Consider the following 17,976-nt stretch of genomic DNA (forward strand, 5'->3'; position numbering starts at 1 on the left):
TAAGAAAGATCTTGCCCCAGGTCACATACAGCTTGGAAGAAAAAAGATTTCTCCACCCCTAGTTCCAAAACAGCAACATGTTTAAATACCATAGATCTTTCTGACTCTCTCTTCCTTCAGTTTTGAGTTAAAGTGAATTCCTTTGCCAAAATCCCGAAGTATTCATCCTATCAGAGCCAAAAGAAGTGTAAAACATGGCAAATCTTTTTTTTATGGCAAATCTTTAAGAATAGCTACAGATCAGATTTTAAACTCAAAAAGAAGTTTTTTATAGGGGCTTTTTTTAAAAGTTAAAAACAGATCATCCTTAATTTAAAAAATGATTCACTTTGTTGTAAAGCAGAAACTAACACAGCATTGTAAACCAATTATACTCCAATAAAGATGTTAAAAAAAAAATGATACTCTCCCATAAAGTAGAAATGTTGGAAGAATTAAGTGTATGAATAATAAAAATGTATAAAGTAACAGTCTCTTCGGAAGAAAGCATTCCACTAATATCGAGCTGTGTCTGTGTACTAATTCTCTGTTGAAATGCCCAGTGCAACCAGATCCACCCATTGGCCTCAACTGGACTTTACTGAACATCAGTTTAACAGGGATTCATGCAGATATCCAAGTGAGATGGGAACCGCCACCAAATGCAGATGTTCAGAAGGGATGGATAGTCCTGGAGTATGAACTGCAATACAAAGAAGTAAATGAGACCCAGTGGAAAATGGTAAGATATCATTACATCTCACACTTAAAAATCCTTTGACTTTTCTTCTTTGTAGTTTAACAACCCCCTCTCATTTATAGACTCCCTTTTGACTTAATACCACATGCCATGCTGTATGCTCTCTAATTTCTTATTTGAGAAAAAGATATAATCAGTAAAATATCATCTTGGAATTCTTTAAGACAGCAAATGCTAACATGGAGTTTTATACAGAAACCTATGGAAGGAAAGGAAAACTATATTTCCCCAGTCATCATTGGTATCCAGTTGAACTTTAGAACAATATCGTGTACTCTAGCCACTTAGCTGCCTTTGAGGATGTGGCTACACATGGCAAGGGTTATGATCAAGGTCAACAGTGAGCTGTAGCTAAATATTCTCCCATGATTTTAGTTGCTACTCTTCACCAGACCCCCATTAAAATAAGTTCTTGAGTGACTCCAGGAGGGAAACAGAGGGGGAGGGAATTGATCCCCTAGAGGTTTCAGAAGGATGTTTTGTTACATACCTCAAGGGAGACTCAAGCTAAGAGGTTTTTATGTAAGCAAGTGGCATGGTACTGGTTGACCTCTGAACCCCACACTTCCTTGCCAAGTGTATGGGAACTGGGCACTCCCATAAAGTCCACATGGCACACAACAAGAAGAAACCAGGATTATCATGCTGCTCCCAATGTAACCAAATCTAAATCAGTCTAGCCACAGCCACAGGCCTGGCCAAGCCAAGTGGTTTCTGGCTGGTCACCAGGTCGTGCCCAGCAGCCCGGCACAGCCTCACTCCCAGAATTTTGAGAAACCGGGCCCTGTCTATTCAGTGAACTGCTGAGAAAGAAGCCAGTTTTGTCATTAGAGGAAAGTTGAGTTTAGAGCAGCTGTGCACAGTTAAATATTGGGCTTTGGGCTTCCCTGGTGGCGCAGTGGTTGGGAGTCTGCCTGCCGATGCGGGGGACACGGGTTTGTGCCCCGGTCCGGGAAGATCCCACATGCCGCGGAGCAGCCGGGCCCGTGAGCCATGGCCACTGAGCCTGCGCGTCCGGGGCCTGTGCTCCGCAACGGGAGAGGCCACAGCAGTGAGAGGCCCGTGTACCGCCAAAAAAAAAAAAAAATATATATATATATATATATATATATATATATATAGGGCTTAAAGGTTCTGTTTGCGGAATCATTTTAATTTAGATATCTGTTCCATAACTTGGTGCAGAAAAGCTTGGCTGGATGCTGAGTCAAACGACGCGTTCTAAATTCAAGCTTCAGTCAAACATTTGTTCAGCAACCAGGTATCAAAATAACTACCGTGCACAAGGCACGGTGCTAGGCACCACGGGGCAGCAGTTCCCAAAGTGTAAACTTTGGACCCCTGAGGGTCCCTGGGTCCCTTTCAGGGAGTCCACAAGCTCAAGACTATTTTCATAATAATACTAGAATGTTCTTTCCTTTTTTCACCGTGTCGAGATTTACACGGATGGTACAAACGCAATGGTGGAAACACTACTGCTACCTTAGCACAAATCAAGGCAATAATTCCAAATCGTACCGACAGTCACTGTTTTCTTTACCACCGTGCACTCACAGTTAAGAGGCGGTGAGCAGGGCTGGGAGGAGGGAGTTTCACATAAGAATGTCCTCGATGACGCTGCATATATTATTAATTTTATTAAATCACGACTTCTGAGTATGTAGCTTTTTAATCTTCTGTGTGACACACGGGAAGTACACGTAAAGCACTGCAGCTGCATACTGAGGTGTGGTTGGTTATCTTGAGAAAAGGCATTTAAACACCTGAGTTGCCTGCTAGAACTAGCTGCTTTTTGCTTGGAATACCATTTTTACTTTGAAAGAATAACTGATAAACAGCAGGATGGTTTTTCATATTTGAGTTGGCAAACACCTGGCAACATTTCTTGAAAAAGTGAACTTAACACTTAAGAAAAACAATTGACAGTATTTGTTGCCAATGAGAAAATTTGAGCTTTCAAGTTTAAATTCGAATTTTGGAAAACTTGCCATCTGCAGCTGTGAGCTTGATAGCTTCCCCAACCTTTGAAGATCTCCTAATGAGATCAATGGTGATACAAGCAAAAGTGAGGTATTTTTAATATTGTACAGTGAAATGTGTGAACATTTAGAAAATCTGCATAACTCAGTGAACAATATTTTCCAAATGACCAGTACATACTGTAACCAAAACCACACATGGGGAAATGTTCCATTCAAAGTACTAGATGGAATGGTGGATTTTAATATAATGAAGTGTGAAAGATTCATTGATAGAGTTTCAGATTCCACATTGCAACTAACCTTTAAGAAAATACCACTTACTGAGTTTTTTTTGTTGGTGTTAAAGAAGAATAGATACAATTATCTGAAAAGAGTATTAAAATATCTCTTCCGTTTCCTCACTATATATATCTGTGAGACCAAGTTTTATTTATGCACCTCAACCAAAACAACACATCCTAGCAGTTTTAATTCAGAGACAGTTGTAAAAATACAGCCATTAAGCCAGATATTAAAGAGATTTACAAAAAATGTAAAACAATGTCATTTTTCTCACTATAATTTTATTGTTTCAGAAAGTACAATAATTTTATTAAAACATGTTAACATAAAATATTATTTTAATTTTGAAATTAGTATTTTTTAAATTCTCATTTTCAGTTTCTAGTATGGTAAATAACCCCAAAAACCAAAATCTTTAGGATTCTCAATCATTTTTAAGAGTGTGGAGGAGACCTAAAACAAAGAAAGTTTGGCAACCTAGAAAAAGCAAAGATGTAAATCAGAACATTAGCACACAAATTGAGTGCTGATAGTTTGAACACAGAAAGTCCAGGGCCTGTAGTTCTGTCCCAGCCGAGGCACCGATAGGAATCGTGCATTCTGAGCCAGGTGCGTGGGAGCATGGGACTCGGTCGACCATTCAGGGCTGCATCCCAACTTGGCTTTGCGGCACTTTTCATTGCACCCCTGCTAAATCTCATCAGATAGTCCAAAGGGGTCAATTAACTTTTACTTTACTTACCTTTTATAAATGAAGTTACAAATTCATGATATTTATAAGTTTGGTAATTTGCAAGGTATCTCAGAATTGTCATGAGTATCAAGGGCCCATCTATAAGAACTGACCTGTCTTGAAGAACTTACATTCTACTTGGTTATGAGAACAAGAGGCATAAGCATAAAAAGAAGAGAGGGTTGTAAGTCAAGGGGGAAAAGGCTAATGTTTGTTGCTTGTATCAGGAATTCATGTTACATTTGACAATATTGAATTTGGTATTACTATGCCCATTTTTAATTTATTAAACACATTTTGAATATAAAAATAATTCTAATGACCATGTAGTTGCTTACAACTATTTACCTGCTAAACCAAGTTAAAAATTTGTTGGTTGTTTTTTTTTTTTTTTCTAAGACTTAATGGGTGGCTTAGAATTATCCACAATGTGTTGGCCATCTCTTGAGTACCCACTATATACCTGGTATTGTGCTGGGCTTTGGAAATGTAAAGAAAGTGAAGGCATCGTTTGCTCCCAGGGAATTTGCAGTATAATATAGAAATTAGAGCAATGAATGAAAAGAAGTAATATGTGTACTACCTGGTAGGATGGAGTAGGGATAATTGCCAGAAGAGGCTTCTTAGAATATCAGCAATACTTGCACTGAGCATTAGGCAAGAATAGGCTTTCCCTCATAGGAAGGTGGCAGGGATCAGGCCAGGTATTAGGAGCCCTGTGAGCAAATTTGAGTTTGGTGTGGCTGGTGTGAAAGGGTGAGGGAAGATGGAGAGGGGGCTATGGGTCGAATGGCCGAGGGTCCCTTTTTGGTTTTGTTATTAATGAAATCTGTAAAGAAATAGTACTGGTGACAGTGACAGAGAAATGAGGGCTTCAAGAATGAAAACATAGGTTTTTTAAAATAGTTTAAGAAAAATAATAAAATGAATTTAATATTCAGAAGCATTTTAGGTGTACAAATATTCCATATATTAAGCATCTATAAAAGATGCAAACTAACCACTCTGTGTACGTAGGAGAAAAAAAGAGGTACTTTGTGAGTAGAAACTAACTGAGGTGAAGGGAAATTTGTTTTAGAAGCTGAAGGCCCAGGCTCTGACTTAATAAAACAAATTATGAGAATCTTATTTATGTGAAAAACCCATGCTGTTGAAGAAGAGAATGTTCCTAATTTTCTATAAACAGGAACAAGATGTTCTACCCAAAAACACAACAAAAGCTCATATTGGATACCTGCTTTGAATATTTGACTTGGAGGAAAACACCATCATTAGTTGTGCCTTACCTCTTTGATAGCAACATGTCTTAAAGGTCTAATAGCCTCACCTACCCTTCCCTGGGAAGGTAAAGGAACATCCTGGCCTTCAGGGTTGTGGAATCCTGATGGCTGTTACCAAAGGCCTCCAGTGACTTTTCTTCACAAATTTTGAATAGCAAACTATTTTGAGGTGACTTTAAGCCTTCTAGAGCAAGCTGATAGAATTGTTTGAAAGTTTAATTAAGACAACTATGATTTTTCTAGGACACTTTCCAATTCTGTGATCATATGAATGACTACCCAGGATTTCCAAAGAACAGATACAGATGTAGGAAATATGTTTGTTTCTTTCTGTTCTGATGTCTTTATGTTAAGAATGTAATATCCCAAAGGGCAGGCAATGTATCTGTAATCTTTATAATTCTGCCATTCACTATAATAATTCTATTATCCTTTGATCTTAGTAGAATATCTGACAGCTTAATGCAAAGATATAGCTGCATTTCTTTAAACAAGTCTATCATATCTTTGTGTTTATACCAAAATAAATTTGAAGACTACTACCCATTTAACAAAATGATTCTTTTTTTTTTAACCATTTTTTAATTGAAGTATAGTTAATTTACAGTGTTGTGTTACTAAGTTATTTGCCTCGATCTTTCTCTAAATAGCAAACTCCACCAGCACATTTTAAAACATTGCCTACTTTACAGAAATTCATTTTGAATACAAATGTAGAAACATCTCATAGAGCTTATTGCATTGAGTTGTTGACTCTCTAACCAGTAAGTTTTCTATTTTGTCTTGAAAGATGGACCCTGTATTGTCAACATCAGTTCCAGTGTACTCATTGAGACTGGATAAGGAGTATGAAGTGCGTGTGAGATCCAGACAACGAAACTCTGAAAAATATGGCGAGTTCAGTGAGGTGCTCTTTGTAACACTTCCTCAGATGAGACCATTTGCATGTGAAGAAGGTAAACCTAAGACATTAAGTTGGAAGCCAACATGGTTTTTGTCAATATACAGGGATTGTTAGGGTGTTGTCCAGGTCAAGATACGTTAGCATCAATTGTCAGGATGAGGGACCTTGAGTTCACTGCCTGTAACAGGTACTCTCCATTACAAAAGAGGAAGGAGGATTTCATTTTTGAATTATTCAGGAAAAGACATGGGGTAGGTGCACGTTAAAGAGCCGAAGATACACTAAGCTATTGATGGAGGGCGTGGGGTGTCTCTGGATAACAGAATTTCAGGTGATTCTTTTCTTCATATCTTTATTTCCTTGTTTCTATATTTCTAATATTTTCTATGAGTTTGTTTTGCACTTATAATCAGAAAAAAAATGTTTTTCAAATACACAGTGAAGAAATTCTGAATCTGGATGGATGGCTATCTATGTGGCATCTTAGAGAATGCCTAATATTGAGTCAGCATAAGTAGTCAATGGCAGGTGTTTATTGGTTTTAGAAAGTTTGGGTGTGGCTTTTACCTGGAGGAGGGCTTAATAAATCGTGTGCTAGATACGCTCAAGAGTGACAAGGAATATTTGAAGATCCTATATAAAAGAAATATAAACATATAGTTTAAAGAAATGAGACCTATGAATTCAGAATAAAAGAATTTAAATTTTTGGATACAGAAATAAAGAAGGCTGCTTAACAATGAATAGTAAGTGTATAGAGTATTGTCACTCCCAAATGGGAACTGGCTATAACTCATCCCCATTAAAAACTGAAGGTTTACAGATGCCACATGAGGGTCTGAGGTTTGTTAACGAAACAATCACAAGCTACAGAAAAATTAAATTTATATTTCTGCACTTACGGTACATGTAGAATCCGTGATACTATATAACACAAATGAAAATGTCTATAGCACCATCTTTTCTAAGCTCTACTCAACAAGCTTGTTTCAAATGATACTTGATACAGTGAAATTCAGGTTAAAAGCACATTTGCCACATGCCCTTTAAGCTTATTGTGACGGCATTTAATTCCTTAACAAAAACATTTTTTAAACAAGGTTTTCCTTCTCTGTTAAAAAAGAAAAAAAAATTAAACTCTCGCTTTATATTACGTTCCTGAGTATCTCATTGATATAAAATTATAGGTACCACAAGATACAAAAAAAACGATATTCTCTCTCCCACTAATTCTTTATAATATGCATAACATCTCCCTTGGGGCTTTTACTAACTGAATAAGAAAATTTTAAAAAGAATATTACAGCATAAAGGCCTACTTTTAATAAAGCAACGTGGGTGCTTCCCTGGTGGCGCAGTGGTTGAGAGTCCGCCTGCCGATGCAGGGGACACGGGTTCGTGCCCCGGTCCGGGAGGATCCCACGTGTCGCGGAGCGGCTGGGCCCGTGAGCCATGGCCGCTGAGCCTGCGCGTCCGGAGCCTGTGCTCCGCAACGGGAGAGGCCACGACAGTGAGAGGCCCCCGTACCGAAAAAAAATAAAATAAATAAAGCAACGTTAAGGTAAATTCCACCTTAAAAGCAGTCAACCTCTGCCACTGTGGCACTTGTGCTTGAGAAATGAAATAGAAGTTTTACAGACTCCCACGAATTTGCTACAAATTATACTAAAATCTAAAGATGGGAGTCTTAGTACTGATCTTCTGTCAAACAATATTTTTTTAAGCAGAAAATGTATGCCCTGCATGTCTAAAAAGTTTCAGTAATGATTCAAAAGTAAAAGTGCCCCCATCTTTTTCATGGATCCTCAATCTGGAGGATAAAAAATATCACCACACCTTTAAAAAAAAAAAGAACCAAGTGGACATTATTTAGGAAAAGTAGTATATTAACAGGCATCAATGTTTCCTAGAGCTGAAGCTTTTTTTTTTTTTTTTTTTTTTTTTCCGGTACGCGGGCCTCTCACTGTTGTGGCCTCTCCCGTTGCGGAGCACAGGCTGCGGACGCGCAGGCTCAGCGGCCATGGCTCACGGGCCCAGCCGCTCCGCGGCACGTGGGATCTTCCCGGACCAGGGCACGAACCCGTATCTCCTGCATCGGCAGGCGGATTCTCAACCACTGCGCCACCAGGGAAGCCCGAGCTGAAGCATTTTAATGACATACCCTGAATACATAAGATGCTTAAAGCAGTTTGTTTGTATAAACATGGATTGTGCTTAAACTGTATGCTGTTTCTTCACTTTGATTTTCTTTTTCTGGTACATGAAAGGATCTGAAGAAGTGGATAGAGGTGTTCTTGGAACAGAAAATACTCCTAAGTCATTGCACTCTATTTCAGTGGTTATCAAATGAAATCACTGACTCTACTAGATGAATACAAATTAGGAAATTTTTTAATGTGGAACAGGAGAGTGAAATGTAAACTTCAACTATTCATAGTTCTGTGAGTGAGATGTTGTTCTTCTGTTTTTCAGATTTCCGGTTTCCATGGTTCTTATTTATTATCTTTGGAATATTTGGACTAATGGTGACATTATTTTTATTCTTATCTTCTAAACAACAAAGGTAACTAAGTGTGATATAACATACTTTGATATGTTTTTGCCAGTTATTTAGCACACATACATGTTTCCATTTATTGTTTGATGTTTCCTTTTGTGAATCATGAGTGAAGTATTTCAACCCAGTGAAACGTTATCTCCAGTTATACATTTAACATTTTGTTGTGTTCATCACAGAGACATCACAGGTCTCAGTTCTACCTGGAAAGTTGCATAGGACATTAAGAGGCTGAGGCTAGTGTCTATACACCTTGTGATATGTACCTCATCAAAGTTCTGAAAAAATTGGCTCATTTATTCCAGGACCGTAAGGCAGCAGTGAGGCTTTGGCTAAGTCTGACACAGTCCTAATGTAAGAGGAAATTTAAGTGGTAAACTAAGGCCACCTAGATAATTCAATCTAATAAAACCTTTTCTGACTTCATATGATGACGATTTTAAGTAAATTTGGGTTTTATTGAAATTGCTTGGATAGTTATGATTTGGTATTTCATCTGCTTTTGTCAACACAGATAAAATTCTAAGCTTGAAGAGATTCCAGTCTGCATTCTCTTGCAGTCAAAAGGCAGGTTCCAGTTACTATTCTGCCACTGCTGTTTAATCTCATTTGAGTCCCTTAACCTCTCTAGGCCTCCATGTTCTCATGGCTAATTTGAGGGTGTTGGATTATATGACCTTTAAATTTCCCTTAAGCTGTAAAGACTAATTATTCTATTTTCATTCTTGAAAGAAACTCAGTACAGACTACAGGAACTTTTAATACAAAACATAGGAAAAGTTACTGGTACTTGTCACCAGTTTTCTTACATTTAGAATATTCTTTTTTTTTTTTTTAACATCTTTAATCGGAGTATAATTGCTTTACAATGGTGTGTTAGTTTCTGCTGTATAACAAAGTGAATCAGCTATACATATGTCCCCATATCCCCTCCCTCTTGCATCTCCCTCCCACCCTCCCTATCCCACCCCTCTAGGTGGTCACAAAGCACTAAGCTGATCTCCCTGTGCTATGCGGCGGCTGCTTCCCACTAGCTATCTGTTTTACATTTGGTAGTGTATATATGTCCATGCCACTCTGTCACTTCGTCCCAGCTTACCCTTCCCCCTCCCCATGTCCTCAAGTCCATTCTCTACGTCTGCATCTTTATTCCTGTCCTGCCCCTAGGTTCTTCAGAACCTTTTTTTTTTTCCTTTTAGATTCCATATATATGTGTTAGCATACGGTATTTGTTTTTCTCCTTCTGACTTACTTCACTCTGTAGGACAGTCTCTAGGTCCATCCACCTCACTACAAATAACTCAATTTTATGTCTTTTATGGCTGAGTAATAGTCCATTGTATATATGTGCCACATTGTCTTTATCCATTCATCTGTTGATGGACACTTAGGTTGCTTCCATGTCCTGGCTATTGTAAATAGAGCTGCAATGAACATTGTGGTACATGACTTTTTTTGAATTATGGTTTTCTCAGGGTATATGCCCAGTAGTGGGATTACTGGGTCATATGGTAGTTTAGAATATTCTTTAAGTCCCAAGGGTTAATCTTGCCCCTTCTCCGAGAATTAGGGTAGCTAACACTCTGTTTGCCTGGGACTTTCCTGGTTTTAGCACTGAAAGTCCTGTGTCCAGGCAAACCAAGACAGTTGGTTACTCTACCTAGAACTAAAGACAAGTCTCCAGGTGAAGCCAAGATGCATCTACAAATCAAAATAGCATCTATGTGAATATATTTTAAAAGCTTTTTAATTTGTATTTTGAAGCTGTATAGCATTTATAAACATCAAAATAGAATTTCAGTAGAGAGAAGAATTCTCAGAATTCTAGAGTTCCAGAGTGTCAAGCATGCTAGAAGTCTCCAAGTGAATATAGGAAGGGTTATTTTAGAAGTTTCATCTCCAATTTTATAATGTAAGCTCAGGAGAAAACAAAATTCGCTCTGTAGAATTTTATTTTCTATCTAACTTTCTAGCAACATTACTATCTTAGAAACACAAGTATTATAAAGCAGGATAACACACTTTTCAATTGGGGGGGTAGTTAGTAAATAAGTAAATAATTGTTTAGGATTTTAAGTAATTTATATATTTAAACAAAGCCAACAGCAAAGGAGCCAAATTATTCTGTTGATTAATTTGAATTCACTGATCTGTACAGTTAGGCGATGGGCTAATTTATGTGTACCTGCAGTAGATAAACCCACTATGTACATAATGGAATTTACTTTTAACATTAGTTGTCAATTTCAAGTCATCATGAAGACCAAGCAAATTTGTTATGTTGCTTAAAATTACATTAGTTAACAATATTTGGAAGAAAAAATAATCCTCCAAACAAGTAGAATTTCAAAGGAAATATATTAACCTTTGTCTAAAAGAGTGTTTTCTATGAATAATGATGTTCTTAACTGTGACGCTTGGTCAAAATCACCAAATTGGGAAACATTTTGGAAATCTATTTGTACTGCCAAATTTCCTGTTCTAAATTAAGTTTTCCATGGAAAACAATTAACCTTTCTTTTTTCATGTACCCATGAAAATCCTTATCATTGTCTAAATTTCCATGTTCTAGTGAAAGTAGGAAAGGAAATGGTAGAAAATAGCTGACAGCAAGTATGGAAAGAACAATTAAAATGAAACTCAAAGAATGGGGTGCTATGCCAGTTTACCCCAGAACTTCAGGACTGTAAAGGACATCAGGTGCTCTTTGTCTTTGCTTGAGGTTTTGTTAGTTCACAAACCAAGCCACTGCTCCCTTTCTTAGTCCAGATCATTAAGTCAACTCTAGCAAAATTTATAGTGTAATTTGGATTTGAATAAAATGATAGAAAACTCAGAAACGTAGTTTCATGCCAGTTTATCTTTATACTCTGTGGCTCCCACCATATGACCTACTCCAGCCTTCAAGCTATGACTAATCTGGGAAGAAATAACTGAATCAACATAAAACAGAAGTGACAGACTGGCAACCTGAAAGCCAAATTCAGCCCGCAGATCCATGTTTTGTTGTTTTATGTTCTTTTGATTTTGGAGTAAAGGTTTTCCTGCAAAGTGTTTGTAAGATAGGGAATTTTCACACAAAAATCCAGATTACTAGATTATCTTTAAAAACAGAGATCTAGTGAAACTGGGCTGATAGTCCTGCATGGCAACATGTGCTGAAGCACAGGACCAACAACCACCCCATTTGCAAAGGGCATATGTTCTCTGTCACCATTCCCATCCCTCCCTGTGACTTTGTACCAGGCCCGCTATATTCAGTTGCATGACTGGCTTGGGTCCTGCAAGCTGCAGGGTCTGCCACCCTGGCCTAAAGTCAACCACAACTCCTAGAAAGCTATCAACAAGTACCTAAATGCATCATCCTCTTCAAAAAAAAAAAAAAAGAGGCACCCATACAAAGACAAAGTAAAGCGTTAGACATTTAGGAAACTTTGCCTCCTGTAACTGGGGTTTTGTTGCATTTTTCTATGTGTTTGAACCTGTGACTATTCATTTAGAAATGCAGAACCAAGTTAACCCATCAGCGTGACAGAAGGCAAAGGGCCCAGGTTTTGGAGTCAGCTGCTTTGGATTTGAGCACCAGCTGAGCCAAGTATTAGTGCGTGATTTGAACATGTTCCTTAAATATCTAAATTTTTCCACAGATAATGTCTTCTGCCTCCCTGGTAGTGGTAAGGATTAAATGAAATGTTTAGTGCAAGGGTTGACAAAGTTGTTTTAAAAATGACCAAACAGTAAATTTTTAGGCTTTCTGGGCTATGCAATCTCTGTCACCACTACTCAGCTCTGCCACTGTAGCATGAAAGCAGCCATAGATTATATGCAAACTATTTTACATAGATAATATGTAAAATGAACATGACCATGTTCCAATAAAACTTTATTTACAAAAACAGAGTGCAGACCACATTTGGCCCATAGACCATAATTTGATGACCCAGAGTTTAGTGCAAGATACATCTCACAGTGGTTTATCAGAAGCATTCAAAAATGGTAGCAGTTATTAATAACATGAATTTTTTCTATAACTTCTATTCATCAGTAACAATTTAACACTGTCCCACAGAGTAAACCTAGTGGAGTCTACTCAAACACAATTTACAAAATGGAATTTGGCTTATTCCTTGGATTATGTAAAAAGGTGGTGGAAACATTCAAAAAATGTTCATTCACACTAAGTAGAATATCAGCTGATACCCAAAAATCAGATTGGAATGGATAATCTCTGAGCTTTATTCCAGAGCCACAATGTTTTTTCCTTTTTTCTTTTAATTGGAGTATAATTGCTTTACAATGTTGTGTTAGTTTCTCCTGTACAGTGAAGTGAATCAGCTCTATGTGTATATATATCCCCCCCCCTTGGACCTCCCACCCATCCAGGTAATCACAGAGCACTGAGCTGAGCTCCCCGTGCTATACAGCAGGCTCCCACTAGCTATCTATTTTACACATAGTAGTATATTTATGTCAAACCTAATCTCCCAATTCATCGCACCCTCCCCTTCCCCACTGTGTCCACACGTCCATTCTCCATGTCTGCCTTTCTATTCCTGCTCTGTAGATAGGTTCATCTGTACCATTTTTCTAGATTCCACTTATATGCATTAATATACATATTTGTTTTTCTCTTTCTGACTTACTTCACTATGTATGACAGACTCTAGGTCCATCCACATCTCTACAAATGACCCAGTTTTGTTCCCTTTTATGGATGAGTAATATTGTATATATGTACCACATCTTCTTTATCCATTTGTCTGTCATTGGACATTTAGGTTGTTTCCATGTCCTGGCTATTGTAAATAGTGCTGCAATGAACATTGTGATACATGAATCTTTTTGAATTATGGTTTTCTCAGGGTATATGCCCAGTAGTGGGATTGCTGGAGCATATGGTTGTTATATTTTTCATTTTTTAAGGAACCTCCATGCTTTTCTCCATAGTGGCTGTACCAATTTACATTCCCACCAACAGTACAAGAGGGTTCCCTTTTCTCCACACCCTCTCCAGCATTTATTGTTTGTAGATATGTGATGATGGCCATTCTTACTGGTGTGAGGTGATACCTCATTGTAGTTTTGATTTGCATTTCTCTAATAATTAGTGATGCTGAGCAGCTTATCATGTGCCTCTTGGCCATCTGTATGTCTTTGCTGAAATGTCTGTTCAGGTCTTCTGCCCATTTTTTGATTGGGTTGTCTTTTTGATATTGAGCTGCATGAGCTGTTTGTATATTTCAGAGATTAATTCTTTGTCCATTGCTTCATTTGCAAATATTTTCTCCCATTCTGTGGGTTGTCTTTTTGTCTTATTTATGGTTTCCTTTTGTGCAAAAGCTTTTAAGTTTCATTAGGTCCCATTTGTTTATTTTTGTTTTTATTTTCATTACCCTAGAAGGTGGGTCATAAAAGATCTTGCTGTGATTTATGTCAAAGAGTGTTCTGCCTGTGTTTTCCTCTAAGGGTTTTATAGTGTCAGGTCTTGCATTTAGGTCTTTAATCCATTTTGAGTTTATTTTTGTGTATGGTGTTAGGGAGTGTTCTTATTTCACTCTCTTTTTACATGTAGTTGTCCAGTTTTCCCAGCACCATTTATTGAAGAGGCTGTCTTGTCTCCATTTTGCCTCCTTTGTCATAGATTAGGTGACCATAGGTGCATGGGTTTATCTCTGGGCTTTCTATCCTGTACCATTGATCTATATTTCTGTTTTTGTGCTAGTACCATACGTCTTGATTACTGTAACTTTGTAGTAGAGTCTGAAGTCAGGGAGCCTGATTCCTCCAGCTCTGTTTTTCATTCTCAATATTGCTTTGGCTAGTCGGGGTCTTTTATGCTTCCACACAAATTGTATAATTTTTTTGTTCTAATTCTGTGAAAAATGCCATTGGTAATTTGACAGAGATTGCACTGAACCTGTAGATTGCTTTGGGTAGTATAGTCATTTTCACAGTATTGATTCTTCCAATCCAGAAGCATGGTATATCTCTCCATCTGTTTGTGTCATCTTTGATTTCTTTCATCAGTGTTTTATAGTAAAATCTGAGCTTTATTCCACAGCCACCATGTTGACTTTAAAACAAAAACTCGTTACACTATTAATGAAATAGATAAATGATTTACTCAAATTTATTCAAGAAATGGTTTATTGAGCACCTTCTTTGTGCCAGGAATTGTTCTAAGTGCTGGGGATACAATCAGGCACAAGACAAGCAGGATAGATATTGAAATGAATTATGGTCAAAAAGTAACTTAAATATTTGGAACAGAAATTTTAAGTGCATCAGACTTGTGTATACAAATCCATACTGATTAGAGATAGTTCAAATTTAGTCTGTCGTAACTGAAATGAACTGTGCAATAACACCCTGGTTAATGAGATTGCCTTGGATAATCTTATAATTCATGTGGATTTGTGGTATGAACTTATACGAACCCACCCCTTTTTAAGGGTACAGATAATGTTGGCTCCACATGGATTGGCTCTTTCTCCTCCCCTTCCCTTCCTCTACAAATTACAGGTGTATATTAAAATTACCTCCCTTATAACTGACATGGAAATTGGCTTCAGATGGAATTAAATTTCTAACTTCCAATACTAAGACTGTCTATCAATAAGACATTATGAAAGAAAAGTTATAAGAAAACTGCATTTTACTTAAATTGGTTTCAGATGAGGGTTTTTTGTTGTTTTTTTGTTTTTTTTTCTTCTATAGTTTTGCCTTGTCATTTACTGCTTAATGCTTTCCTCCTCTTTCTCAGATTATACTTATTCCAAATTTTCTGTTACTTTATATTAGTAATACTGTCAATATTTTATTTCTGTCTCTTGAAATGAGAATGTATAACTGACATCAAAACAAAATTTTGTTTTCAAGGATTAAGATGTTGATTCTACCCCCAGTTCCGGTTCCAAAAATTAAAGGAATTGATCCAGATCTCCTCAAGGTAATTAATAAATTATCTAAGTTATACATAACACTAATTAAATGATACCTGAAGAATAATGTCTTATGTTGAGACCTTTTGCAAGCTATATGTATTACATTTTATTTTTTGTATTCCTTCTGGTAAAAAGTTTTTAAATAATACATCTCAAAATCATGAGAATGTCTTATGTATTTAAAAGTTCTTTACTACTGGACCAAGATGGCAGAGTAGTAGAATGTGAAGCTCACTGCCTCACACAAATACATCAAAAACACATCTACATGTGGAACAATTCTCACAGAATATCTACTGAACGCTGGCAGAAGACATCGGACCTCTAAAAAGGCAAGAAAATCTCTATGTAACCAGGTAGGACAAAAGAAAAAAAAAAAGAAAGGAACTGGGAAGGGACCTGCACCCCTTGGGAGGGAGCTGTGAAAGAGGAAAGATGCTTGCACCCTGGGAAGTCCCCTCACCGTCATGGAGATCAGCCAGGACAGAGTGGGAGTTTTAGAACTCCTACTTAGAATGCAGGAACCTGTTTTGCAGCAGCTAGAATGGAGAGAGACATGCAGACAGTCAGTGCCACCGCTCGGCACTCCCCGGCCGGAGACACACATCCACCAGTGTGGGCAGGGACTGGGTGCTGAAGCTCAGTCTTCAGAGATTAGACCCAGGGAGAGGACTCAGGTGGTGGGCTGTGCAGAAAGAGCCTGAAGGGGCTGAAGTTTTGTGCAACTGCACCAGTGGATGTACACAGAGGAAGCCTGGGCTACCTTAGAGGCCAGGTACCATTGTTTGGGTGGTGTGCGAGAGGAGAGGCAAGGCCTGCCATTGCAGCCTTTCTCCCTGCACGTGCTCTTAGGTGGCGGGACACTGCCTACACAAGCTACAGGAGTGATCACAAGCCACCACCACCCCCAACCCCCATGCTTTAAGAGCTGTCATGAGCTACCACCACCACCCTCGCAGACTCCAGGAGGAGTTGTGAGCCACCTCTGCTCCCACTGTGTGCTCCAGGGATGCGCATGAGCTGCTACCGCCACAGAGAATGCCAGGACCAGGCACCACATCTGCACATGCCCTATCAAGAGAACAACATACTAAAAACAGCCCTTGCACCAAAATATTAAATCCACACAAACTACACAGGGACACTCCCACATATAAATAGCCCTTCAAGACCATAGTAGATCATTGTTTCTCCTAAACTCACAGAATAAGAGAAATATAAGGTAAAATGAAGAAGCAGAGGAACCACTCCGTAAGAAGACCAAGAGAATTCCCCTGAAAGAACAATGAAACAGACCTCTTCACTCTAATAGACACCGATTTCAAAAAGGAGATAATGAAAATACTGAAGGAATTAAGAAATGCTATTGACAGAAATGCAGAGTACTATAAAAAGGAACTATAAACTATAAAAAGGAACCAAAAAAATTTTAAAACTCATTTGCCAAGATGAAAACTGAACTAAAGGCAATGAATAGCAGAATGAATAATACATAAAAATGAGTAAATGACCTGGAAGATAGAATAATGGAAATCACCCAATCAAGACAGCAGACAGAAAGCCAAATGAAAAAAATAATGAAAGCAATATAAGAGACCTATGGGATAATACAAAGCATGCCAATCTATGCCTAATAGAGGCCCCAGAATGGGAAGAAAGAGAAAAGGATATTGAAAATGTATTTGGGAAGCTGCAAAGTTCCCAAACATAAAGAAAGAAACATATCCAGGTACAGGAAGCACAGAGTGTCCCAAACAAGGTAAAACCAAACAGACCTACACCAAGATTATAATTAAAATGCAAAAGTTAAAGAGAGGATTCTAAAGGCAGCAAGAGAAAAAGTTAATTACAAGGGAACCCCCATAAGGCTATCAACTGATTTCTGTACAGAAACTTTGCAGGCAGAAGGAAATGGCAAGATACATTCAAAGTCCTGAAGGGGAAAAAACTGCAACCTAGGGTACTCTACCCAGCAAGATTATTATTTACAATAGAAGGAGCGAGAAAGGATTTCTTAGATAAGCAAAAACTAAAAGAATACAGCAATACTAAAACTATCCTAAAGGAAATATTGAAAGGTCTTCTGTAAATAGAAAAGTAAAAATATATAGGAAAGAGAAAATCACAATTGGAAAGAAAATCACCTAAATAAGCCAGTACACGGATTTTTTTTAAAAATCAAAATAAATTTCTGTGAAATTTATGATAACCACAGTGAACAGCAAAAGGATGAACATGAAGATGTAAAAGAGGACATCAAAATCATATAATGTGGGGGAGAAGAGTAAGAAAGTAGATTTTTTAAATCATTTCCTAGAATGTGTTTGAGCCTATATGATTACCCAGTCTAAGGCAAGTATCAATACCTATAGGATGGGGTTTACATACTTGAGAAACAAGGTAACCACAAATCAAAAACATACAATAGACTCATAAAAACCAAAAAGAAGAGAAGTACAATACAAAAGAAAATCATCAAACCACAAAAGGGAAAAACAAAAAGAAAAAAGGGACAAATAAGAAATAAAAAATCAACAGGAAAGCAAGACTTAAAA

General features: G+C 37.7%; 1 protein-coding gene across 11 annotated transcripts in view; it reads left to right on the top strand.

Moving 5' to 3' along the window:
• GHR (growth hormone receptor) overlaps positions 1 to 17,976 on the top strand; it is a 290,708-nt gene that overhangs the window by 265,405 nt on the left and 7,327 nt on the right. For all 11 annotated transcript variants that reach the window (XM_067030927.1, XM_067030930.1, XM_067030931.1 and 8 more), the window contains 4 exons: positions 543 to 721; positions 5,807 to 5,972; positions 8,393 to 8,483; positions 15,357 to 15,426. In XM_067030927.1, coding sequence (XP_066887028.1) covers positions 543 to 721; positions 5,807 to 5,972; positions 8,393 to 8,483; positions 15,357 to 15,426 — 506 coding nt within the window. The remainder of the gene's footprint in view (positions 1 to 542; positions 722 to 5,806; positions 5,973 to 8,392; positions 8,484 to 15,356; positions 15,427 to 17,976) is intronic.

Source organism: Kogia breviceps, chromosome 4, assembly GCF_026419965.1.
Source record: "Kogia breviceps isolate mKogBre1 chromosome 4, mKogBre1 haplotype 1, whole genome shotgun sequence".
Lineage (NCBI taxonomy): Eukaryota > Metazoa > Chordata > Mammalia > Artiodactyla > Physeteridae > Kogia > Kogia breviceps.